The 27520-nt window shown below is 45.0% G+C and overlaps 1 protein-coding gene across 4 annotated transcripts in view; it reads right to left on the minus strand.

The window, feature by feature from the left end:
- RNF130 (ring finger protein 130) overlaps positions 1 to 27520 on the minus strand; it is a 453463-nt gene that overhangs the window by 196375 nt on the left and 229568 nt on the right. For all 4 annotated transcript variants that reach the window (XM_040344997.1, XM_040344998.1, XM_040344999.1 and 1 more), the window contains exon 3: positions 25584 to 25834. In XM_040344997.1, coding sequence (XP_040200931.1) covers positions 25584 to 25834 — 251 coding nt within the window. The remainder of the gene's footprint in view (positions 1 to 25583; positions 25835 to 27520) is intronic.

Here is a 27520-nt window from a genome sequence, read left to right on the forward strand (position 1 = left end):
GATGCCTATATAAATGGGATGCAAGGCGCGCTTCCATCATTACAGCGACAACAGGCGACGAGTCAACATCGGAAGAGGGGAGAAGAAGAACCGGACGTCACAGAAGACCGCGCCGGCTGCCTGTTACTAATTGAGCTAACACACAAACATAGCAGGCAGCCAGCGCTGAAGAAGAAGGCACCGGACAGCTGGAGAAGAACCGGGGTTCGCCGAGTCAACAGCGGAAGAGGGGAGAAGATGGAAGAAGCCCACCGGAGAGCGGAAGAAGAAACCCCCCCCGGAGAGTGGAAGAAGACCCCCGGAGAGCGGAAGAAGAAGCCCCCCTGGAAATAGAGCTAATAAAGAAGACAGGGGGGGCATCCGGAGCAGAATAATAAATTATTTTAAAAAGCCTTGTGTTGTGTGTTTACTAACTTTTACTTTTTGCCTCCAGGTGAATGGTTAGGGGTACGATGTACCCCATATCCATTCACTTAGGGTGGGGGGCCGGTATCTGGGGGCCCCCTTATTTGAGGGGACTCCCAGATTCCGATAAGCACCCCGCCCGCAGACCCCGACAACCAACGGCAAGGGTTGTTGGGAAGAGGTCCCGTCCTCATCAACATGGGGACAGGGTGCTCTGGGGTGGGGGGGCCCGCAGTGCGCCCCCCTGCCCCAGAGCACCCAACCCCCCCATGTTGAGGGCATGCGGCCTGGCACGGCTCAGGAGGGGGGGGGGGCGCTCGCTCGTCCCCACTCCCTTCCTGACCGGCCGGGTAGCGTGCTTTGGATACGGGTCTGGTATGGATTGTAGGGGGACCCCCTACGTCAATTTTTCGGCGTGGGGGGGTCTCCTTACAACCCATACCAGACCTAAGGGCCTGGTATGCTCCTGGGGGGGGGAACCCATGCCGTTTTTTTCTTTGAAAATTGGCATGGAGTTCTCCCTCTCAGGAATGCATGCTGAGCGACGCTGTCATTTTTTTTAATAATTGTTTTCCCGGCGCGTCTTTTTTTTTTCACCCGTCGCAACTTTAGTGTCCCGTCGAAATTCTCAAAGCCGCCCGGCGTTAATTACGTTCGCGCGCTGCACGTCGGGAAAATGACGTCACACGCATGCGCAGTACGGCCGGCGCAGGAGCGCGCCTCATTTAAATTTTAAACGCCCCCAGGAGAGGAGGACCGCCTTACGACGGCGGCACTTAAGTTACACGGCCTGAAATTTCTAGGTAAGTGCTTTGACGATCGGGCACTTAGGTAGAAATTTTAAGTCAGTGTAACTTAACTGCTGAAATTTAAGTTACGCAGGATTTTTGAGAATTTGGCCCTATGTGTGTGCATTTTTTCATGCATGCTTTTGATGCGCTTTTTTTTAAGCATTTTGAATGTGTTTGGCGTTTTTGAGATGTGTTAATATTGCTAAGAAGTTGTGTCCGTTGTCATGCAGGAAACACGCCAAAAACAGCACAGTGTCTAAGTGGGCAGCACTTCCGTCTAGCAGCACTACTGCTAGGTCGTCTGTTCGAATCCCAACCATGGCACTACCTACCTGGAGTTTGCATGTTCTCCCTGTGTCTGCCTGGGTTTCCTCAGGGTATTCCGGTTTCCTCCCACACTCCAAAAGACATGCAGGTAGGTTAATTGGCTCTTGTCTATATTGTTCCTAGTATGTATATGTATGAATGCGAGTTAAGCCTGGCACACATCACTAGTCTTTTTAAGCTGACAGCTTTGGTCGGAGCCACTGTACTAACAATCCAATATCCCTTACTGAGTTATTGTGTCCTGAAAGGGGGATGGTACCCCCCCCCCCCAGAACTCATTCTCAGTCATTGACTGAGAGCGCTGATCGGGAGCCAGCCAGTTTCTGGTTTACCACCATGCCTGTCTTGACAGAAGCTGCCTTTTGTTGGACCAGCTGCCATACACACAGGCCGAATGTCGGCCGTTTTTTATTGAACTGGCCGATGTCGCTTGACATTTCGGCCTGTGTGAACTAGGCTTTAGGGAACACAGATTGTAAGCTTTTTGCGGGGCAGGGACGGATGTGAATGTATAATAAATATGCAAAGTGCTGCATAAATTGACAGCGCTATACAAGTACCTGTAAAATGAATAAAAACGCACCAAAAACACATGTATATGTGCTCTTAATGCATCTGTAGCGGGTGGTTGCTACTAATTGCTAACATCCACCATATCACCTTGCTGTCAGACCTCCATATATCACCTCAGAGACAATGAACAGTCATTTACGTTGTTTTGTTTTTGTTTATTTGGGGATATAGCTTAGTTGGGGAAAGGGGATATGGGATACCCATAGATCAGATCACTTTGCCATCATATTTAAGAATAGATTAAATGGATTGAGCTTTTGAAGAATTGATAGATGCCAATAATCACAGTCACGTATCCTCTGCATCAACTCCTGCAGACTGTTACTCCCAGGACTTCTCTCCTGCACAAAACTTTACTGTGAAGTGTGAACTATTAGTCTTTCCGTCTCATCATCTTCACTTTACATAAAGGATTACTCTGAATAGTCCTATATGCTTGCTGAACTGTTAGTAGGCCATGGGCCTGCAGTAGCCCTTCTTGCGGCCTAGTAGATTAGCAGCTTGTATTAGTTGGTGGACTACTGATCTCAGCTAGCCCGACTTGCAAATCCTGTGCCCACGGGCCACATCGATTTGACACAAAACCCCACAGTCTCTCCTCTGGCATGCCTCTTCCAGATATCCACTGTGTCACACTCACCGACCTTCTCCTGCCCCGAGTCCATAGTGAAGATCCTAACTGGACATGCGTTCCCATCACTTCTCTAGCCCCTCTGTTCCAGGATACCTCCTCCATGACCGTGTAAGGACAAGGCTCCCTTCCAGCTCTCCTGGGCTCCTCCGCCAAGGCACGCATCCCCCCCCCCCCAGATGGGGATGGGCCTCCTGCTGTGATCTAGCACTCCATTCTCCACGTCTCCCAGCCGACAACTCCCTCCAGTGGGCTGGAACTGAGCTTGTATAGAAGGCCTGCCCCCTGCCAATTCCAAGTGGGGATTGGCCAGGGCTCCTCACATGAGCTCCCCGTCACTCCAGTCCTCTGCCCATCTTCCAGAACATTCTCCCTGGAAGCAGAGGAGGTGCCCAAGAACTGAAGCACAAGTGGTCACACCCACTGCTACACTAACCACTACCTGCCCCCAGATCAAAAGAAGCAGGCCTAGCCTGAAGCATAGGCCTGCCTAAATGTACCTGCCTGCCAGCTTACCACACGAAAATCCTCTACCTATGGTAGAGGGTGCTACACATCTTTGATGCAATTCTATTGAAGACTATGGAGCCAAAAACGTACTGTGCTGCATGTAAAAAAAAATCCATGCACCTTTCCAAAAAACGCACTGGTGGAAACTGCATAGATGTGAACGTCACGCATAGAATCGAGTGTTAAATGGATTGTACTGTGTTTCTGCAAATCTACAAATGCACTGAAAAACGCCTAGGTAAGAACCTAGCCAAAGTCCTCTGCTCAACATCATAAATTGTTAAAAAAAAAAAAATGTTTTTATATCCCTTTAACTTTCTAAATCTCTAGCAAATGTCAACTAATTTTGTCCAGCTTAGCCCCCCTGCTACAAGGACATAAAGAAGGTAGCGCTCTGTCGCAGCTGGATCCCTTTCGATGTTTATTCCACATTATGAAAAGATCCTTGGGGCGGACAAAACATCATTATGGCTGCAGCAGCTAGAAGGAAGTGGGCATTCTGGTGGGAATATCAGTCTCAGAAAGATACAAGGAACCAGCAGGTGATTCAACATGCCTGCAGACATACAAAACTAAAATATCCGTTTGAGGTGGTGTTGACCTTTAAATATCTGAATAAGTAAAAAAAAAAAAAAAAAAAAAAAAGTTTGTCTTTTTTTTTTTTTTTGTTTTTTTTTACGGATTCTTAATGTTTGAAAACATTCAAATGTTTTGATTTTAGCTTTGCGTATTTGCACAGCTAGCCTTCAATCGATGCTGCCAATAAGCACAGCTTGGCAGACAGTGCACATTTGTTCCTTGAGGGAACGGTAGAGGAAGACGTGGTTATGCGTACCCTTCTAGGAATAAAAATTCCACCTCAAATTCCAGCGCTCCCTAGAACAAGTCAACGCTGTTTAAACACACTTGAAAGACAAGTTATTTTGGTAGAAAACCCTTTTTTTTTTAAATAATCAAAAGGAAGGTAAACTACTGCTCTGGCAAAGTTAAAGAAATTGAGCCTAATTAAAAACAGCATCCTGTTAGAAAAGGAGGAGCTTCACGGATTAGTAAATATCACCAATTAAATGCAGCTTTGAGATGTATGCAGTTTACCTGGCCAGGCTTGCTGTATGTGCCTGCTTACCCCACTTCTAATCTGGCGCTCTAAAGGCTTATTTACACTTGCAATTGGGGGCAGCAAACACATGTGATTAAGCCTTGTTTTTACCACCCACTTGCTTCCCCAAAACACTTAGGCTGGGTTCACATATGCGAATTGGCTTTTTTAACCAAATGCAATTCGTATAACATGTGAATGTGACTGGCTTTTAATATCGCCAGTTCATAAATGTGCGGGTGGCCACAGTGCGGTTTTGAAAAGGGTCCTGTGCGTTTTTTGGGTCCAGTTCAGGTGCAAATTCAGATTGGTGAAAACACACCAGACTCGGACTGCAAACTGCAGCCACATATGTGTGAACCCAGCCTTAAAGTGGTTGTTAAGGTTGACCACCTTGATAAACTGTGGTCAGTTTACAGGGGAGAAGGTATAGCCAGGCAGGATTAGCCAGGTTTTTTAGGTGATTGAAGGGGCCAAATTACACAGCACAAGCCCTGTGTTGTTTAACCACTTGCCGCCCGCCATATAGCAAAATGACAGCGGCAAAGTGGTTCCGTTATCCTGATCGGTCTCATATGGGGTAATCAGGATAAATAGCCGCCGAGCGCCCCTGGGGGCGTGCATCACGGCTATCGTTGTTGCGGCGCGTTAGTCCGACACACTGCAACTCTGATCTAGGTAAAGAGTATCTGACGGAGACTCTTTACTGCGTGATCAGCTGTGTCCAATCACAGCTGATCACGTTGTAAACAGGAAGAGCCGTTTATCGTTTCTTCCTCACTCGCGTCTGACGGACGCGAGTAGAGAAGAGATAATCGTCTGCTCCTTTAACAGGGGGGAGGGGTCTGCGCTGATTGCCACCAGGGATGCCACCAGGACCACCAAGAATGGACACCACTGATTACCACCGGGTATGGCATCTCTGGTGGCCATGGGTGGCAATATAATGCCAATCAGTGCCCACCAATACCTGCAACTGCCTCAATAGCAGCGATGCCCATCAGTGCCACTCATCAGTGTCCAGTGTCACCTATCAGTGCCCATCCATGCCACCTATCAGTGCCCATCAGTACAGCCTTTCAGTGGCCATCAGTGCAGCATATCGGTGCCACCTCATCCGTGCTCATCAATGACACCTTATCAGTGCCCTAGGGCCGAAACAACCAATCGATTAATCGACAACTAATCGATTATGAAATTAATCGATTACTATTTACATTATCAATTAATCGGCCAGTAACATAATGGGGTTAAAAAAACAAACAAAAATGTTATGGTACAAAAAGAGCAAATAATTGCTACTGTAAATATTACTTTCACTGTTCCACAGTAAAAACAAATAACCCCCTGTATTATTTGCTCTTTTTGTACTATAAAGGGCTATTTTTTGTTAACACCATTATGTTAATAAATGTCTTAGGCCTGGTTCACACCAATGCGTTTTTTGCAGAAACGCACTACAGTTCATTTACATGGTTTCCTATGGGACGCGTTCACATCTATGCTTTTTTCAGCTGCTGCGTTATTTGGAAAGGGTCAAGGACTTTTTTCAACGCAAAAGGGTGCTTTTTTTGGTTCAATATACTTCAACGGAGAAGCTGCAGAAATGCATGTAATTTGTTTTTGCAGCAATTTGTGTTTTTGAATCGGTCCAACAACAAATTGGCCAAAAAAAAAAAAATGCAAATTGCAGCAAACTCACGTGTGCAAAAATCAAAACGCACAGCAAAACACACTGCAGAAACAGATCAAAAGCAAACTGCATACAGTAGGTGTGTACTGAGCCTTATGCTGGCCACATGGATCAATTTTCAGACGACAATATTAATACAAAAAATCTTTGTACATTCGCTGAATGAAAGAATGTTTGAAACTTTCACTTGCTTTTAACATTCAGTTTTAAAATGAATGTAATTTCTGAATGAAAACCACATTCCTTTGACCGAGAAGTTTTTTATTATTTATAATAATGATATCTACCAGATTCACCCTCTAATAGTATATAAAGTATATCCAATGTGTCAGTTATTCAGTTATTCTCAGAGTGATTAGAGATTTTGCTCCCTAACCATAGAATTGGTTATTTATATTTACAACTGCATAGAGATATTTAAGTACCGTATTTATTTATTTTTATTTACGCGCACTTTTTTGCCCTGAAAATCAGGGCAAAATCGTGGGTGCGCGATATACGCCGATACCCACTTTCCCGCGCCGAGTTTTGAATACTGCGCCGACATATACCGAGCGCAGTACACTCGGGTATAGTCGACCAGTCTCGGCTTCTTCCGCGGTCACGTCCTGGACATACAGGACGTGAGCGCGACCGTTGCCGAGCCTGCCCGAGTGTACTGCGCTCGGTATATGCTGGCGCAGTATTCAAAACTGCGGGAAACGAGCGGGGAGGACGCGAGGACGCCGCAGAAGGACGCCGGACCCACCGAAGAAGACACCGGACCCGCCAAAGAGGACACCGGACCCGCCGCAGAAGGACACCGAAGCCGCAGAAGGACACCCGAAGCCGCAGAAGGACGCCGCGCAAGACACCAAAACTGTAAGTACAAAAATAACATTTTTTCCACAGGATTGGGGGTCACTTTAGGGGTGCGCAGTATTCGCGGGAGCGCGTTATACCGCGATAAATTAACGTATTTTACGCTCCATAAGACGCACCTAGGTTTTAGAGGAGGAAAACAAGAAAAAAAATATTCTGAACCAAATGGTGTAATAAAATATTTTCCGTAGTATGGAAACCTCTAAGGTTGGGATTGGGTAGGCAACAAAAAAAATATACAAAAAATATAAATAAGATAATAAATTTAATACACATGAAATAGAAAAATACAAAAGTACATAACAATACAAAATACTGTCATAAAAGTTTACAAGCATGTAGATACCAAAAAGACACAGTGCCACATCTCAAAAAAGTCCCCTGGAGGGGTGGACTAAGAAGAAATGGCTAATCCGACGCGTTTCAAATCAAATATTCACAAATGATCTTCATCAGGGATATTGTGTTGTGTCTTTGATATCTAAGTGAAGAAAAATTCATTGAATAGAATACAACAAAAACAATAATGTATACATATTCACAAAAATGCAGTCATCGCTAACTTGGTCAAATGCCTGTGAGTGTGCATCCACTCTGTTCCCCAGCTACCATCAACGCTGCCAAAAGATCCCGAAAGATTCCGATTCTCCAAACACAAAAGGATCGCCAAACCTGCCTCATCAGAGACTTGGAGCAAGAGTCCAAAAATAATGGTGTCTAATTAAATCTAAAGGGAAATTATTGCAGGAATGAGCCACACATATTGGAAAGTGGGAAAAACAGCAGACATGCATCCAATGTAAATACATGCTGGAAAAAACTTTTTCCTACTTACTTGGCATGAAACAAACTAGCTTGCAGAAAGATGCTTCCATACAGTGATTACCACAAGGGATGCCACAGAAACAAATCTGTTTGCACTCTACAGCTGGCGTGCTGAGGGGGAAAAAAATGACACCATTTAAAAAATGGGCCACTTATATTGAACAGTGGGAAGACACCATGTATCAAAAAAGATAAACAGTGCTTGAAAGAACTTTCTACTTACTGGATGTCAAGCAAGCTGGCTCTCAGCAAAACATTTCCATACAAAAAGCACCTCCAAGGATGCCGTGAAAATAGTCTATTGAATGCTCCACAGCTGACGTGATGGGGAGAGAGAATGACACCATTCAGTCTCCCCGGCGTCCTTAAATAGCCCTCTTACAGTCCTGATAGGCTGGTGTCTCACATGTGACCGCATCAGCTGTGCGATGCGTCACATGTCTGTATCGGGGCGGAGAACTCCGCCTATACTACGATGCCAATGCCTCCCCATAATGTCGTGGTGGGGGCGGGACAAGGCGTAATACCGCCCATCCCGTCAGCCACCCCAATGACAAAGCTTCTCATGGGCGGTGCCAATAGACTAAACAGCTGAGTATACTACTCACCATCAGCTGAGCGGCGGCAAGCCAGAGGAGAGTAACGCCCCACACAGAAAAACACAACAGACCGCCCAAGCTGCAACCGCTCAGCTGATGGTGAGTTGTATACTCAGCTGTTTAGTCTATTGGCACCGCCCATGGGAAACTTTGTCATTGGTGTGGCTGACGGGATGGGCGGTATTACATTGATATCGTAGTATAGGCGAAGTTTTCCCCCCCGATACAGACATGTGACGCATCGCACAGCTGATGCGGTCACATGTGAGACACCAGCCTATCAGGACTGTAAGAGGGCTATTTAAGGATGCCGGGGAGACTGAATGGTGTCATTCTCTCTCCCCAGCACGTCAGCTGTGGAGCATTCAATAGACCATTTTCACTGTGACTTGTCCTTAAAGCGGATGTGCCACTAAAAAAAATATATTAAAAGCCAGCATCTACAAATACTGCAGCTGCTGACTTTTAATATTAGGACACTTACCTGTCCTGGAGTCCAGCGGCGTCCGCAGCAGATGACAAGCGATCGCTCGTCACCCTGCTGCTCCCCCCTCCATCCACAGTGAGGGAACCAGGAAGTGAAGCGCTGCGGCTTCACTGCCCGGTTCCCTACGGCGCATGCGCGAGTCGCGCTGCGCCCGCCGATTGGCTCCCGCTTTGTGCTGGGAGCCGAGTGTTCCCAGCATACAACGGGGGACGGACGGGATGCCAGGAAAAAAACAGTCTTTTGCCCGTGTCGTGTGGCCGGAAGTGGGTGCAAATACCTGTCTGTAGACAGGTATCTGCACCCCCCTCCCCCCTGAAAGGTGTCAAATGTGACACCGGAGGGGGGGAGGGTGCCGATCAGCGCGACTTCACTTTAGGGTGGAGATCCGCTTTAAGGTTCCCCTAACGGGAAAGTTCCTTCAAGGACTGCACAGGTGCAAACTTGCCGACGGAAATCTCTGAACCTCGCCCGGCATCCAGGCTCATTCTTTAACATCCCCGTGGATTGGAGGATGTTAAAAAAAGAACTAGGAGGCCAAACGAGCGGAGCGAGCCGTCCAAGCGGAGCCGACTGGCCACTTTCCTCGAAATCCACGTCGCCCTGGATGCCGGCCGAGGTTCGGAGATTTCCGTCGGCAAGTTTGCGCCTTCGCAGTCCTTAAAGGAACTTTCTCCTTAGCCGGAACCATATCGGCAGATCAGATTGCACCTGCGCAGGAACTTTCACGATAGCCGGAACCATATCGGCAGATCAACGGCACCCTTGGAGGTGCTTTTTGTATGGAAATGTTTTGCTGAGAGCCAGCTTGCTTGACATCCAGGTAGTAGAAAGTTCTTTCAAGCACTGTTCATCTTTTTTGATACATGGTGTCTTCCCACTGTTCAATATAAGTGGCCCATTTTTTAAATGGTGTAATTTTTTTTCCCCTCAGCACGCCAGCTGTAGAGTGCAAACAGATTTGTTTCTGTGGCACCCCTTGTGGTAATCACTGTATGGAAGCATCTTTCTGCAAGCTAGTTTGTTTCATGCCAAGTAAGTAGGAAAAAGTTTTTTCCAGCATGTATTTACATTGGATGCATGTCTGCTGTTTTTCCCACTTTCCAATATGTGTGGCTCATTCCTGCAATAATTTCCCTTTAGATTTAATTAGACACCATTATTTTTGGACTCTTGCTCCAAGTCTCTGATGAGGCAGGTTTGGCGATCCTTTTTGTGTTTGGAGAATCGGACTCTTTCCGGATCTTTTGGCAGCGTTGATGGTAGCTGGGGAACAGAGTGGATGCACACTCACAGGCATTTGACCAAGTTAGAGATGACTGCATTTTTGTGAATATGTATACATTATTGTTTTTGTTGTATTCTATTCAATGAATTTTTCTTCACTTAGATATCAAAGACACAACACAATATCCCTGATGAAGATCATTTGTGAATATTTGATTTGAAACGCGTCACTTTTTTGAGATGTGGCACTGTGTCTTTTTGGTATCTACATGCTTGTATTTACAGTATTTTGTATTGTTATGTACTTTTGTATTTTTCTATTTCATGTGTATTCAATTTATTATATTTTTTATATTTTTTGTATATTTTTTTGTTGCCTACACAATCCCAACCTTAGAGGTTTCCATACTACACATTTTCCAAGGGATGATGGCAACCACATGGTCATTTGTATAGGCTGGTTTATTTCCATAAAATATTTTCCAAGAGCCCATGAAATGCAGCCTGACCATTGCGATAAACGCTGTTTGACCATTGCCATAAACGCAGACTGACCATTGCCATAAATGCAGACTGACCATTGCCCAAAAATGCAGACTGACCATTGCCCAAAAATGCAGACTGACCATTGCCCATAAACGCAGACTGCCCATTGCCCATAAACGCAGACTGCCCATTGCCCATAAACGCAGACTGCCCATTGCCCATAAATGCAGACTGCCCATTGCCATAAACGCAGACTGACCATTGACCCCCTGTCCATAACTCACATCTGCACACCCACCCATGCACAATCCACCTCTGCACCCCCCCCCTTCTCCAACTCACATCTGCACCCCCTGTCTACAACTCACCCCTGCACCCTCTTTCTGCGACTCACCCCTGCGCCCTCTTTCTGCGACTCACCCCTGCGCCATCTTTCTGCGACTTACCCCTGCACCCTCTTTCTGCGACTCACCTCTCCACCCCATGTCTCTTGCTCACTTCTGCACCCCCCATCCTTCTGCAATTCACCTATGCACGCCTTCCCCTTCAATGACCACAGCTCACTTTATCGCACTTTCCCCCCTTTTACAGCTCACTTCTGCACCCTTGGCCACAACTCGCTTTTGCACCTTTTTCTACAGCTTCTCTGCAACCCCCCAACAGCTAAGCTTTGCATCTCTTTATCTCAGCTCCCTTTGCATCTCCTCAGCTTTACATAAGCCCCCCCCCCCAACCCCCTTCTTTCTGGCTTTACCCAGCAGGGTACAGCACTTGTGGCTGCAACTCTTTTCACTTGCCAGTGGCAGGCATGGGGTCATCAGGCAAGGGGGTCACCATTCGGACGTCTGAAGCTCAGGATGTGAAGTAATGCACCGCCCCCACCTGTTGCCCATGATCACACAGCGCTGAGCAACGGTCTCTCCGTGAGTTGCTTAGGGTGCGGCAAATCACTGGCCGCTTATGGGGCACTAGTCCCGACCTCCCTCCCCGGCCAAGTCACGCCGCTGTTTTATTACTACAGACCTGCCTGGGGGTCTGTAGCTGGCTGGGGACAGTTTGTTTGTGGGCGGGAGCCGGGACTCGGCAGAAGGGGGCTTCTTTTGCACGGAAATGCCGCCCCCTGCAAAGTGCACTGGGTGGGGAGCGGCACAAGCAGTGTGGGGCGGTGCCTGTCGTATATTCGCACCATAAGACGCAGAGACATTTCCCCCCATATTTCTGGGGGAATAAAGTGCGTCTTATGGTGCGGAAAATACGGTACCTTTTTTTTTACTTTACATATTAACTAAATAATACACCACACTTTTTAAAAGGTAATTAACTGATTAATCAAAACAATAAATCGGCCAACTAATCGATGATTAAAAGTGATTTTTTTTCCAAATTTCTGGTCTTTTATTTGTTTAGCAAAAAAAAAACAGAGGTGATCAAATACCACCAAAAGAAAGTTCGATTTGTGTGAACAAAATGATACAAATTCTGTTTAGGTACAGTGTAGCAAGACCACGCAAATGTCATTTAAACAGTGACAGCGCTGAAAGCTGAAAATTGGCTTGGGCAGGAAGGGGGGGGGGGAAGTGCCCAGTATTGAAGTGGTTAACATGCTTTAAGGAAACATGATCTGTGTATTTTTTTGTTTTTTTTAGAGCAACAAACCCTTTAAGCAGCAAAGTCAGTGGATGGGGGGGTATACATTTTTTAGCTGTGATGCTTTACTTCCAAGAAGAAATTAAACCCCCTGCTGTGACCAGCAGTAACTAAATGGGTCCGCGCAGCAACCACTCCACAACAGCGAGTAATGCATGCAGTTGCAGCACATTGGTGTGGGCTTTTAGGGGTTAAAACAGGCGGTGAAGAGGAGACAAAAACGCCACCTCACCACCTGTCAAATGCCCTCTGATAAGAGATAGAGAGCCACCACAAAATGCTAATGCTAGTAAAAATCCCTTTAAAGTAATGTAGGAAAAATATTCCCACACCTCTGCAGGCTCTTTACTCTTACATACAGAAAACACTACCCCACACGTGAAGAGCTGCCTGAAGTTTGGTTAAAGCTGCAATGTTTCCAGGATACTTTTTTCTGTCTGCATACCATTGAGGACATTTTCTTTTACTTCTTGCCTCAGAGATATAACATGAAGTGAGAGGAAAGCTCTCAAAGTGAAGGAAATTCCTCCCTTATGCCGCGTACACACCATTGTTTTTCCTGACATTTAAAAAGCCACCGTTTTTCACAACGTGATTCCTCTCCAACCTGACTTGCGAAGACACGTTCATGCAAAAAAACGTCCAACCAAATCGCGGTGACGTACAACATGTACGACGGGACTATAGGGGAAGTTCTTTCAAATGGCGCCACCCTTTGGGCTGCTTTTGCTGATTAAGTGTTAGTAAAAGTTTGGTGAGAGACGATACGCGCTTTTCAGTCTTCGTGCTTTTCAGTCCGTTACAGCTTGACGAATGTGCTATCTCCATTCTGAATGCTAGTTTTACCAGAACGAGCGCTCCCGTCTCATACTTAATTCTGAACATGCGCTTTTTTTTCCCCTCGGAAAAGCATACACACGACTGATTTTCGCGACGAGAAAAAGACTGACGGGAAACACGAGAAAAAAAGAGCTGGCTTCAATTTTTTTGCGGGCAGTTTTTTCACCGAGAAAAATGCTAGGGAGCATACACACAGTGGATTTCTCGACCAATATAAAAAAATGGCAGTTTTCTCGTCGTGAAAACCGTTCGTGTTTACAAGGCATTAGGCTGGGTTCACACTTATGCAAATTGGATGAGAGGTTTACCTGCATCCAATCCGCATGACAGGAGACTGCAATCGGCTCTCAATAAAGCCAGTTCACACATCTCCTGGCGGCCGCGGAGTGCAATGCAGAAGGGTCCTGTGTGTCTTTGGCTGTGTTTCAGGTCCGAATTCAGGCAAACATTTGAACCTTATTCACCCCTGAAATGGGGAACAAGGACACACCGGACCCCTGCTGCGAGCCGCTCTGCATATAGTGTGAACCCGTTATTGGACAGTTGTCCCCGGAACAGCTGTCCCAACTTGAACAATCTCACCTCTTGTTCCGAGATCAAACCAGGACAAAATTTAATTAATTAATTAAAATTAAGAAAATATCCAAAATATGCTCAATACTGTGTACACAGGGAGAATCCACATACACAATGGTGGTAATAAGTGTTCTTGTCATTCTTTAAAGCTGACCATAGACATTTCATATCTGGACTGGCTGAGATTCGAACCATGTATGGGCAGGCTGATTATACCAAAGTTGATCAATCAACTTGGGTACAACCAACATGTTGGATTTTTCATGCCGTTATTGTCAGCCGCTATAGCTGCTAGCAATTACAGTGTTTGCCAAGCAGGGACAACTCCACCTCACCCCCCCACGAGGAGAACTCAATACCTCAACAGGAGGAATTCTCCCATCAACACTGGCTGCGTTGAGAATCAAGTGAAAATCGCACCATCCATGGCTGGCTTTACTGACAAAGACTTTTGTATTGTTAAGAGATAAGGTTAGATCACATGTCAATTGGCTGAAACAGAATACACAACTGTGCCTAGCAACCAAGGTCACTCCTGGCTGTATGCCTGGATGTCCTGAATTGTATCTCAGTTTTTCCCATGAGAATGTAGCTGAAGCAAAGAAAACTTTATGGGAGAACTCTGTGTACAACAAAGTAAAATGGAGTCCCCAAGACAAAAATGGTGACGTGTTAAATACTTATTTTACCCGCTGTATATACACATACGCAGCCAAATAAACGTATTTATGTATTGTTTTGTCTTCTAGTTTACGTGCATTGAGTCATAGTCATTTTTCAAAATTGCATTGGGATTATGCTATGAGACCACTTTTGACACACAGGCCCGGATTCACAAAGCACTTACGCCGACGTATCTCGAGATACGCCGCGTAAATATGCGCCGTCATATCTATGCGCCGTGCCCATAAACTGACATATGCCTGAAAATAGGCTTCATCCGACCGACGTAACTTTCCTACGCCGGCGTATCGTGGGCGCATATTTACGCTGGGCGCATTTGCCGTTCCCATTGATTTTCTATGCACATATGCAAATGAGGAAGATACGCCGATTCACAAACTTACTTGCGCCCGGCGCATAATATACGTGGTTTACGTAAGTCGTACGTCCGGCGTAAAGTTATTCTCCATATAGGAGGCGCAACCCATGCAAAGGTATGTACCAGGGAACACAAGCCATCGTATCTTTTGTCGTTTGCGTTGGACGTAAATATGACTAGGCGTAGGTTACGGTCACGCCGTAGGCAGTGATCCGGCGTATCTTAGGGAGTAGTTCCGACGTGATTCTGAGCATGCGCACTGGCATGCGCCGTTCATTTTAAGTACTTCTATGGCGCTTGCCCCATCATTTGCATGGGGTCACGCCTCATTAGCATGGCTCAAGCCCACTTCCACTTACGCCGAGGAAAACCAGCGTATCTTTAAGAGCGAGTGGGAGCAAGTGCTTTGTGAATCCAGTGCTTGCCTCTGTGCGCTGCGCCGCGTAGCGTAAAAGAGATACGCTACGGCGGCATAAATATGCGCCGATGTATGTGAATCCGGGCCACAGATACTAAGTGGATTTACTTTTTAAAACCATACAGAAGGAACAAACAAAGCTGGAACTTTAAAGGAGAAGTCCAGCCTGAGCTCATTTGGCTGGGCTACTCCTATGGGTCACAGGTGTGTAATTTGTTTTCAGCAGAGAGCGTTCTGAAGTCCGGTCTCTGCTGCAGTCACTGGAGTCAGTCCAGGCAGCACGTCATCACGACTCTGGAAATCTGGATCTGTCAGGTGCCTGGACTGATGGCTCTCTCAGCGAGCCGCTAAGGCGGCTGCTCCATGCCCCCCCCCCCCCAACAGCTTAGAGGAGCAGAGCAGCTGATTGACAGTCAGCAGCTCTCCTCTCAGGGAGCCGAGAGAACCAAGCCATCGACGATGTTCCGTGGCTCGGTTCTCAGTGAAGAGGTGCCGGGGGACAGATACAGCATCCACCTAGGTAAGTATAATGGGGGGAAAAAAACACAAACCCATACTTCTCTTTTACAACAAACACAATCTCAGGAAGTTTCGCTTTTTTGCATCCTCCTCCCCCCCCCCCCCTCCTCTGCCACATTTGCCACTTTTTGGGGGGAAGCCGATACCTGGTTTTGACAGGTACCCACTCCCACTTCCGATCAGATCGCTGCAACAATCTGTGTGGAAGTTCACCCCCCCTACCCCCGCACAGCCTTCTGGGACACATCACAGGTCCCAGAAGACTGCAGGACCATTCACATAGTACAGCGCAGCTCGTGCATGCACAGTAAGAAACCCTTATTTAAGATTCTGGAGCCTGCACTCAAAGCAAATTAAAGAATCAGCTTGGTTGAGGACATTGCGGGATCCCTGGACAGGTAAGTGTCCTTAAATTAAAAGTCAGCAGCTACAGTATTTGTAGCTGCTGACTTAGTTTTTTAGGGGGGGGAAGACTGGAGCGACTCTTCAAGTAATGCAACAAGGTCCTAGAATGTAATTAAGAAGACAAGAATAGGAGGGGACACGCATGGCCTACAGGTATAACATTTAAAAAAGAGTCTCCATTTTTTAAATTAGTCCAGTGATTTTAAATCTACTGGGGACGCTAGAACACATACGTACTTTTATTGAAAAGGTGAACTTTTAATTTTTTCTTGACGAGTCGGGGCGCTCCTCTTTAAGGACCTATTCATACTCTTGAGTTTTTCTGCATGAAAATGCATGTTAAAGCGGATCTCCCACAACCGTACGTATATATTTTTTTTTTGGTCATTCATTTCTTTGTAGCATAATTTAAAAGTACTCACGAGTTAGCTGTGTTAGGTCCCCCCGATTCCGTCTATAATAATAACTTTTATTCTTCTAGTATAGCCGATTCCATTTTGCTTGTGGGCATGAGAAGCCCACAAGCAGCCACTTCCTTGTTGCAGTGAATGCTCGTAACGGCGAGCAAGGACGTCAACTTCTGCATTGCCATGACAACGGGCGGTGTGCCTTGTTTGTAATGGAGCCTTTTGAAACGCCCTCCACAGTTTGTTTGTGATCGCATCCGAAATACTGCAATACTTCATAGTAAGGCTCGGCAATGAATACGGGGAGCTATGACAGAAGCTCCTAGGGCACACTGCGGGTACGGGAAGTGACACACTGACCGCAGAATACCCGCAGCTTGTGCAGACAGGAAGCGATCTCTGAAAAAAGGTACTGTACTGATTGAAAAAAAAAAAAAACTTCCATTTTGACTTGTTTGACAGGCAGCTGTATGAATGAGCTCATGTATAAAATAGGGTGGAGCTCCGCTTTAATTTGAATTCATAAAAAGACAAAGGGCTCATTCATGTCTAGGTCTGTGTCACCATGTACAAGGAACTGAGTAAATCCAGCCTAAAATGTGGTTTATTAAATGTATAAAAAACCCAAGCCAGAGCTAATAAGTGAATAACGTGCAAAGCTGTTGTATTAAACACTAAAGTGTATATAAATGTATTATAAATGACATCACTGTGTGCTCAAACCAAGGACACATATATATATATATATATATATATATATATATATATATATATATATATATATCTCCTTTAAGTGCATAAATGACAAAGTGCTTCCCCAACATACAGTGCTTAAAAAAAATCCAAATTGCCTTGTGCTTTGGTTTCAAGAATAAAACCAAGTGCTCAGTGTCCTTAAAGGGGTTGTAAAGACAAAAATATTTTCCTCTTAAATTAAAGTCTGACAGTAGCTGATAAAGTAAAAAGTAATGTTTTGCATTATAACTAGTTTGATACCTGTTGAAATCGAACTATTTTATTCACCTCCGTCACTCCTGAATCATTATTCTCACTGACTTCCTGGTTTGCGGTGCACAATCATTCTTGCTACATCACGGCCTAATGGGAACTACAGTTCCCATTAGGCTTGGCCTCCATGCCTGTGAGGGATAAGAGAGCATCTTCACGCAGGGCTGTAGTCATAGGGAGGGGGTGAGCACATTCTGCTTTCCACCATGCAAAACGGCTCAGATGCTGGTGGAAAGCAAGAAGAGGAGTGACAGGAAATGGCATTTTCAAGCCTGGATTACTGTATTTTGGAGGTCAAAAGGAAAAATTAGGTAAGTGATATTTAAATGCTCTAGCTTACAGCAATCAATTGATCTAATAAAAAACAAACCTTTAGTGTTCCTTTAATTAATTCTTCATTCCAGAAAAAAAGAGACAGGTCTGATTCTACCCATGACATACCTCCATCCCTAAATGATACAACAAAAGGAGAATAGCCCATGGGACTTTAAAGGAGGCAAGCATGGGGGCCAACAAAGTAGAGAAAAACATAGTAACATGGTTTATTGAGACAGACATAAAAGCCAAGCTGTTAGCATGATGACACATTGCTTGAAAGCACGCACGTGTTGTATACAATGTGAGAGTTGTACTGGCATGTATAACTAAAGGTGTTTTGAAAGCCACTGCTTGCTTCTTCAGGAGTAGATCATTAGGCATAGTATCTCTAGAGAAACAAAGTATGCATTGAGAATACGTCTTACATAAAATATCTTTTTGCAAATAGAGGCCCAAGTGGAGCCCCCTACTTACAAAACGGCAAAGCCGAGGTTCCAAAAAGTGATCCCCCAGGAGGCGGCCACGGGATGCATTCGGCCCAGGAGCTGAAGGGATGGAACGCCAGGAAACTGCCGGGGAACATGCGAGGGACAGACATGACTCAATGGTGACAGTTGTGTTCACTGATGTGTCTCAGCATTCAGGATAAACCACTGCAATGTAAATATAAATATGTATATCTGAGTTGTCTCATGCACATGTTCACATCTTGCACTCAGGCATGCCTTTGGCTCTGCATTGGTACTACTTTTTGTTGTTTTTGGGGGGTTTTCTTGCAATATTCTAGCATTCTTTGTAACTCACAGCACAACGCTGTTGCAGATCAGAGATGTGTGTAGGAAGCCAGCATCTCTCACCCACCAGTCCCGCCAATGAGTGTAGCTCACCATTCATCACTTAAGAAGACTATGGTCCAAACATGACCAGGCCGACCCTACCACTAACGCGTTTCATCATCTGGACGGGAAAATAAAAATGCTGATGGTGGATGTGTAGGAGCCGGTGATGTCATCAGTCAGGACCGGAGAAACTAGGAAAAAATAAAAGTACATGGGTGCCTCACTCCTCCAGTGGTGCGGAGGTTAACAATAGTGGCTGTGCCTTTGAAGGCACTAGTTGGATGTTTACTTTGCCTGCTCTTTCCACCCCTATGATCCACTTATAGCTCCAGTATTATAGGTTCCCACAATGCAAAGCATTTAGTGATTGGAGGACAGGCAGTGAATCACTCCTCCAATTATGGAGCATGTTGCATCGTGGGAACCTAAAGTACGAGTGCTATGAATGGAGAACAGGGTGGAAAGGGTGGTCATAGGTGATACTTTTGCCAAGAGGACTGAGGATTTCTACTGTAAACCGCACACACCAGCGCACAAGACACTACACACTTTATTGTTGGTAATGCACATCCCTAGTGCTTTTTAAAAAAAAAAATATCACTAAACGTTACTAAGCGTAAAAGACGTATAAAGGAAGTTGTTTTAACGGCAATGTGCTGTTAATTTTGAGGTCAAATTTTGGTTTTGTTTTAGTCAGTCTTTTGACTAAAATGCCATTTTAGTTTTAGTCATCTGAAATGTTTAGACGTATTTTAGCCGAGCTCCATGACTGTATTGGCAAGCTGTATTGGCCAAGAATTCTGCCTGCTACCTGGGAGTTCTGGAACAATGCCCTGCAAACCCCTGAACTCCTCTCTCAGATTCACGTCTGTCTGGATGTGATGTGGTGAGTGTTTCCCCTCCCAGCAAGGTAGCAGTGCTTAGTACTGTGTACAATAACAGCCCCCCCCCCCCCAGACCAGTTCTCTTCCCTGTGCACTACCTCACTCCCATTTACTTCCCCATCCCCACTTACAGGTCACCTCCCCATGCTTAAAGTATAATGCACCCTGCCCTATGCCCTCCCTCACTCCTATTTACTTCCCCATCCCAACTTGCAGGTCACCTCCCAATCCCCAAAGTATAATGCACCTCACTCTGTGCACTCCCTCACGCCCATTTACTTCCCCATCTCAACTTGCAGGTCACCTCCCCATCCCCAAAGTATAATGCAACCTGCCCTATGCCATCCCTCACTCCCATTTACTTCCCCATCCCCAAAGTATAATGCACCCTGCCCTATGCCATCCCTCACTCCCATTTACTTCCCCATCCCCAAAGTATAATGCACCCTACCCTAACATGTTATTTGATTTTTACTCCAGGAGTATAGAAGGAGTTTGGCAATTCTTAAAGCTTAAATAATGTATTTACAATTTCACTAAAACCCATTAGATTTTAGTAGACTAAATGAAAATTGGAATTGATTTTCAATTTATTAGTTTAATTCTAAATTGACTTAATTCAAATTTTATTTTCGTTTAGTTTTCAACACTTAAAACATGCAGATGCTGAAAATTATGGAAATATTTCTGTCAACGAAATTAATACTGCTGTAAAGCACATATTCTAAGGGCTCTTTCACACTAGCGGACCGTTCGTCCGCTCATTACAAGTCCGTTAACGGACTTGTAATGAATCCCTATGGGAACGCGTCCGTTAGCGGATGGAGCCTTCCGCTAGCGTCCGCGTCAGTCGGGATCCGCTTTTCCGAACGGAAGAAACCCTATTTTTCTTCCGTTCGGCGGAGCGGAACTGATGCAGACGGACAGACGGTCCATCTGCATCAGGTTCCCCATAGGGCAGAGCGGAGCAGAGACAGGGCGGTCCCTGCACTGTGTGCGGGGACCGCCCTATCCGCCGACAGCTGAGCGGGGACCCCCGCTGAGCCGACGGAGACACACGGAGCGGACCCGGAAACAGTCCGCTCCGTGTGAAAGAGCCCTAAAACCATAGCTCGACCAGACGTAGGGGAATGACAACACTTCTTCGAGTCTCTATGCATCTACCTCTCCTACTACCTTCTCTCTGGTCAAATAGTGAATTTCACTACCCTGCTAATGCTTACTTTGCACTCCCTACCTGCTAAGTACCTCCACCTCTATAATTGCATCCTTTGTATGTTTGCTGCTTTTCCTACCATTTCTGTAAAGTGAGCAGAGATGAAATGGAGACCAATTACAAAAACGAAAGAAAAACTACAACGCTATAATTAATAGTGCTATACATCAATGGAAATTATATTACTAGATAGTGAAATAATAGTTGTAAATCTGTTCAAATTATTATTATTAATGATTTCTATTGAGCCATCGCTTGTAATTTGAATGCAGCTGAAAAGAAAAATAAATGCGTCAAAAGCACAGAGGTACTATAACATGCATTAACCACTTAAACCAGCTGTTGCATAAAACCTATGTCATGTTAATGGCTGAGTTAGTAAAGACGGCTTTTTCAAATGGTAAACAGTAATATATTTTCTTAATTATTAATGCCGATATAATACAATAGTAAAGCTTCACATCTGACTTCCGGACCAATGTATTTTTTTCATTACCAAATCAGTTACTTAGAAAGTACTAAAGCAACGGGGATATCATGACAGCCAGAAACTAGTGGATTTAGAAGGCCAAAACATCAATGGCAATCTCCAAGCCTCTTCAGCACAGGTTTTTCTTAAAGCTGAACTCCAGGCAAGCAAATAAAACACAGATGAAACATATACAGCGAAGGGGAGTGACTTGGCTCACAATGAAACAGACAGCATAAAACGTGAGCTGTGGCACCTCTGACCACGGCAAACAATGCCTGTTGCAAGGAAATAATATTTGAGTTTTGAACATTAGTCTGTTATCAGTCCCAATGGTCAGATAAGCCCCCTGCAGGAATGTAAGCTGGCACACCTGACTCAGAAATGTCTAAGAAAAGTCTTTCATTAGCCCCTTGGCAGACAATAGAGAGGTGCGACCATCAACATAGGTGCGATGATGAAAGGATTAGCAATCTCTTGGAGATTATATGGACAATATCGCCCCCCAGAGGCTAGGTATGGCACAACAATCACGAACAAGGATGTGAGTCATGGAAGTGCAACGATTGGTCGAACATCAGATGGGCGGGCAAATGGGAGGTAGTGTGAATGAGTGAGGGTGGCTGGAACTCAGAGGTCTCTATTATCGTCCATGCAAGGTTGAGTGAGGACCTGGCCTGTATTTTTGGGCCTAGCCATGTGGTCAAGGCCGAGGCCTTCTCTTTTTACATCGTGAGCTCAGCCAGAGCAGCAGAGGAAAGGTTGAGTATATTTTCTATATTATTTGCCAGTATTGTTTATTGGGCCATAGACATTTTTCTGTTAGAGTGTGATGCTCCTACTTTGAAGGAAATAAATATATTATGTTGAACTAGCAATGCTTCTGTCTTTATAACTATCAGTATAGCCGTAAGCCTGATGTACACTCTGGTCTTATATACTAGCAAACAAGGGACTCATGCATTTTAATACAGATGCAATAGTTATATATATATTAGAAGTTGCAGTAAAGGATAAATAGACACATATAGTTATTATTGCATGACTTAAAATACTTAATTTTGGTATTACAATGCCCTTTTGTAAATATGAGAAACCCGTACCTCTGTAGAGATCTCCAGCAACCCAACCATCACAATTGGACAAGATTGTAATGAAAATGTTCTGGTTGCAAAGACTTGAATCAATTGACCACTCAGCCAATGTGGCGTCTGTTTTTAAGTCACCTCAGAAACTCCATCAAGAGGGATCCTGAATGCACTAACAAAGGCAGACAATATTCATTACATAAAGCTTGTCACCAAAAGTCTGCCGGTGAGGCCTAAAAGTTTGGGCAGAAAACCTGGAAGAGGTGAAAGAGCGAAGAAAAGGGCCCTTTATCAAATGCAGATTCAGCATAATGATATGAAGTAGGAGAGGCGTTGGATCGGTCTCACCAGACCAAAACACAGGCAGCGCTAAGACACGTCTTCAATGATTTACCACACGTGTCAAACACAGGACATTTCAAGTTGGCCTCACACCTCTCCTGCGGCTGCGGCATTCCCCTCATCTGGGCCCCCACCTTGTCTCAGCAGTCAGCAGCACAGAGGAGGACAGATCTACTCCTACAGATCCTGTGCTGCTCTGTGCAGCCGCAGCACCTAGTCTCCGCCTCCTCTGGTCTCAGCATTCAGCAGACTTTGGCAGATGACTCCAGCCCTCCTCCAGACCCTGCACTTTCTGCTTCCCAACTCTGCCCCCCAGCTTCTTCGAAATAGCAGCACAAGGTAAGAAGGGGGACTCTAACCTCTGATGGAGGAGGGACTCTTGACATCTGATGTAAGGGGGTGGCTCTGGATATCGGTTTACAATTATTAAGAAATAATAAAATTCTATTGCCAGTTGAAAAGGAGGGTTTCACACCGCTGGTATCATCCACAAGAAACTTTATTGGAGGACTGCTCAGACAGAACACTATGGGTTAATTTAACAAAACTAGAGAGCACAAAATCTACTGCAGCTGTGCATGGTAGCCAAGCAGCTTTCTAACTTCAGCTTGTTGATTAAAGCGGTGGTTCACCCTCCTTCACATCATTATACCATTACATTCGGCATCGTAGCGCGAGCTATGGTATGCCGGTCTTAAATTTTAATCCCGTACTCACTGTGCTATCGATCATTGAAGAATCCGACTCCCGCGGGGAATGGGCGTGCCTATGGAGAGGGAGGATGAATGACGGCCGCTCTGGCACGTCACGCTCCCCCCGAAGACAGCCGGAGTAGGTCTCGGCTCTTCACGGCGCCTGCGCACAGGCTATGCGCAGGCGCCGTGAATAAGCCAAGGCTATTTCGGCTATTTCCGGAGAAGCGTGACGTGCCAGGGCCGGCCGTCAATCACCTTCTCTCACCATAGGAACGCCCATCCCGGAATCTTCAATGAGCCATAGCACAGTGAGTACGGGGATAAAAATGTAAGACCGCATACCGTAGCTCGCGCTACGATGCGAATGTAAGGTCTAATAAAAAAAAAACATTTTTTTTTTTTTTAACAGGGTGAACCCCGCTTAAAGCTTTGATAACAAGACCTGGAAGTTGATTAGTTTCTATGCACAGCTGCACCAGATTTGGCACTCTCCTGTTTTTAGTAAATAAAGCCCCATGCTCTTTTCTGACAGCCTCCAATAAAGTTTCCTGGGGATGATACTAGCGGTGTGCGACCCTCTTTTTCAGACTTGCATCATCTGTTGTTTGCACCTGCTGCTCTCAGCACAGGTCTTATGTTATTATTAAAACAAGTATTAATCGAATGCAGACACAATTATTAATACGATAAAGAGTAAATATGTTTCTATAGTCTTACAGATACAACCTGCCCATTAAGTGTAACCATAATTCTGATGCGGCCCTGCGATTAAATGGGGGTTCGACATCCCTGATCTACAACATATTAGAGGGGCCTGCCAGGCCTTCTTTTTATATATATATAATATATATATATATTATATATATATATATATATATATATATATATATAATATAATATATTCATACACACACACACACACACACACACACACATCTATTGATTTTATTGACACCCATAGGTCCCTCTAACCCCTAGACTACAAGAGGCTTTTTCCCCTTTAAAAAGATACACCATGAGCACAGAAGGCCATTCAGTTACATTTGAAGACACATGAACAACATTCCAGGATCTGTCCCAAATGCCACTGCAAAAAAGACCGGCTCTCCAACCCCTGCTGTTGATTGTGAGAACACATGGCATAAAATATAGATAGAGGTTTTTCTATTGTATCAGCTATAAAAACATGCCTGTATGTTCAAACTGCAGTCCCCTGATAAATTATAAGATTTTGTGCACAAAAGTGGCATACCATCCATTGCTTTACTGGAAAGTGCACACAACTTCCGAATGGTATAGAAACCTGCTCCTGACAGAGCATCTTTGGCAGGACACAGAGCTTCCAAAAAATCATGAAGAGAAGGAACGCCAGCAAAACACAATGAACAGACAACTCTCCATTAATGCCTTCTCCGAGAAGCTTTGCAACACCTAACCTTCCTGTGAGACCCATGGTGGTTCAGCCATTTCTAAGGACAGTGATGCCAATCTATCTTGATTACCACAGCCTAACTCAGTATGCCCCCAACTGGTAAATTGTATCGCACCTTCACACAGGAAAGGGTAACTGGTTGTCCCCGATACACCCCTAACTTACCCCCTTTTAATGCACTCTCTGCACAACCACTTAGCTCTGTATCAGACTATCGCCCCAGAAAGGGAGCCCGATATTCACACCTTCTTTGGGCTTCCATGTTAGCGACAAATGCTAATGCCTGGTAAATGGTAGGAGTTCCTGTGTTCCCTAAATTGTTAAAATTTCCTGAAAGCCTATTTACTATTTTTTGATCTACCTCACTGCCATATGTGTCCCTTAATACCTGCATCCAACTTCAGTGGACAGCTAGGACTGTAATACCCTAAGCCTATACTGCTCTTTTGCCCCCTGGTACCCTCTTCTTGACTACCCCAAATCACAGTTGGCCGACAACTTCACTTTCACTCCCAGTACTCCCCTGGGTTTTCGTGGCTCACTACACTGGGTCCAGAAGAACTTCCCCCTACCTAAGTAGAGGACAGCCTCTCTCCACTTACCACTAAGCAAACACAGAAGTGCAAGTGGAAATTCACCTTTCACTCCATGAAAAGCAGTTCATTCGTGGGCATCTGTGCACCCGATGTTAGTTTGACAATGTTCCCTCACTAGCCAGAGAAGTAGCAGTGTGCTGGTCCCCAGCAAGGGCTGAACACAGGGCTGGTTCAGCGCACAGCAAGCAATGCTAGAAGAGTGGATGAATGCATTCTTAGTGATCCCATCACTGACAGGTAGCTACCATAAATATGAACAAACAGTGTGACATAGATCTTAATCTGAAACATAAAATACCAGCTTAGACAAAATTTAAATGTCAAGGTTTACCTGATTTCGATCTCGGGCACTTGTATATCTGATCTTCTGTATGAAGTAAAAAATTAACCAAGCCGAAGATATGATCATCAAAACGATGAAGGAGATAGACACGAAGACCAAAGAGCCACGACTAAAGCTCCTGTTTGGGCTACGTGATCCAACAGCAATAGCCATGAGGACAGAGATGTTCCTTTCCACGTAACTTAATATTTCCCGTCCTGTGGACTCGGAGATCATGATGGCAACAATGTCTCCTGTTCCTGTAATAGGAAGAGATAATAAAAGTTGAGAAATTCGGTATCATATGATATTTATTCTAACAGTACAGTTTAGATATGACATTCTCAGCAGGTAAAAGCAGCACTGATTGACACAGATAAAAAAAAGGAGATTAGGTAAATACTTTTTTTAGAGTTATTTTCTCATCCATGTCTTTATGGACCTTGTTTGTGCACTGGTGCGCAGTCATGTTGGAACAGGAAGGGGGCATCCCCAACTTGTTCCTACAAAGTTGGAAGCATAAAATTGTCCAAAATGTCTTGGTATGCCGACGCCTTAAGATTTTCCTTCAGTGGAACTAAGGGGCCAAGCCAAACCACAGAAAAACCACCCCACACCAAAGTCCTCCCTCCACCAAATGATTTGGACCAGTGCAAAAAGCAAGGTTCATAAAGACATAGATGAGCAATTTTGGAGTGGAGGAACTTGACTGGCCAGCACCCGATAGAACATTTTTAAAATAAATTTGAGCGGAGAATGCGAGCCAGGCCTTCTTGTTTACATCAGTGCCCAACCTCACAAATGTACTTCTAGAAGAATGGTCAAACATTCCCATTGACACACTCCAAAACATCGTGGACAGCCTTTCTAAAAGAGCTAAAGCTGTTATAGCTGCAAAGGATGGGTCAACTCAATATTAAACCCTACGGACTAAGACTGGGATGCCATTAAAGTTCATGTCCGTGGTAAATGCACATACTTTTGGTAATATAGTGTGTGTGTGTGTGTGTGTGTGTGTGTGTGTATATATACCGTATATACTTGAGTATAAGCCGAGTTTTTCAGCACATTTTTTTGTGCTGAAAATGCCCCCCTCTGCTTTTTTGCGTCTGATTTCCCAGACTTTGGGGACCCAGTACCGTCTGGCCCCCAAACTTGAAACACATGTAGCCCCACTCTTCCTCTATAAGTGTGCAAAGTTTGTTGTCCGGGAGACCTATGACCGGGGAGCACCGATTTTTCAAAGCCGGGCACCCCTTCCATAGACTCCCATGTTAAACGTCTTGTCTAGGCATGGGCACAGTGAGGCATGGGCACAGTGAGGCATGCACATGGACACAGTGAGGCATGCACATGGACACAGTGAGGCATGCAGATGGACACCCTAGGCTTATACTCGAGTCAATAAGTTTTCCCAGTTTTTTGTGGTAAAATTAGGTGCCTCGGCTTATATACGGGTCGGCATATACTCGAGTATATACAGTGTGTATATATACAGTACAGACCAAAAGTTTGGACACACCATCTCATTCAAAGAGTTTTCTTTATTTTCATGACTATGAAAATTATAGATTCACACTGAAGGCTTCAAAACTATGAATTAACACATGTGGAATCCTACATAACAAAAAAGTGTGAAACAACTGAAAATAGATTTCATATTCTAGGTTCTTCAAAAGTAGCCACCTTTTGCTTTGATTACTGCTTGGCACACTCTTGGCATTCTCTTGATGATCTTAAAGAGGTAGTCACCTGGCACAGCACCCCATCACTCTCCTTCTTGGTCAAATAGCCCTTACACAGCCTGGAGGTGTGTTTGGGGTCATTGCCCTGTTGAAAAATAAATGATGGTCCAACTAAACGCAAACCGGATGGAATAGTATGCCGCTGCAAGATGCTGTGGTAGCCATGCTGGTTAAGTATGCCTTCAATTTTGAATAAATCCC

The sequence above is a fragment of the Rana temporaria genome, chromosome 3, assembly GCF_905171775.1.
Source record: "Rana temporaria chromosome 3, aRanTem1.1, whole genome shotgun sequence".
NCBI classification, from domain to species: Eukaryota; Metazoa; Chordata; class Amphibia; order Anura; family Ranidae; genus Rana; species Rana temporaria.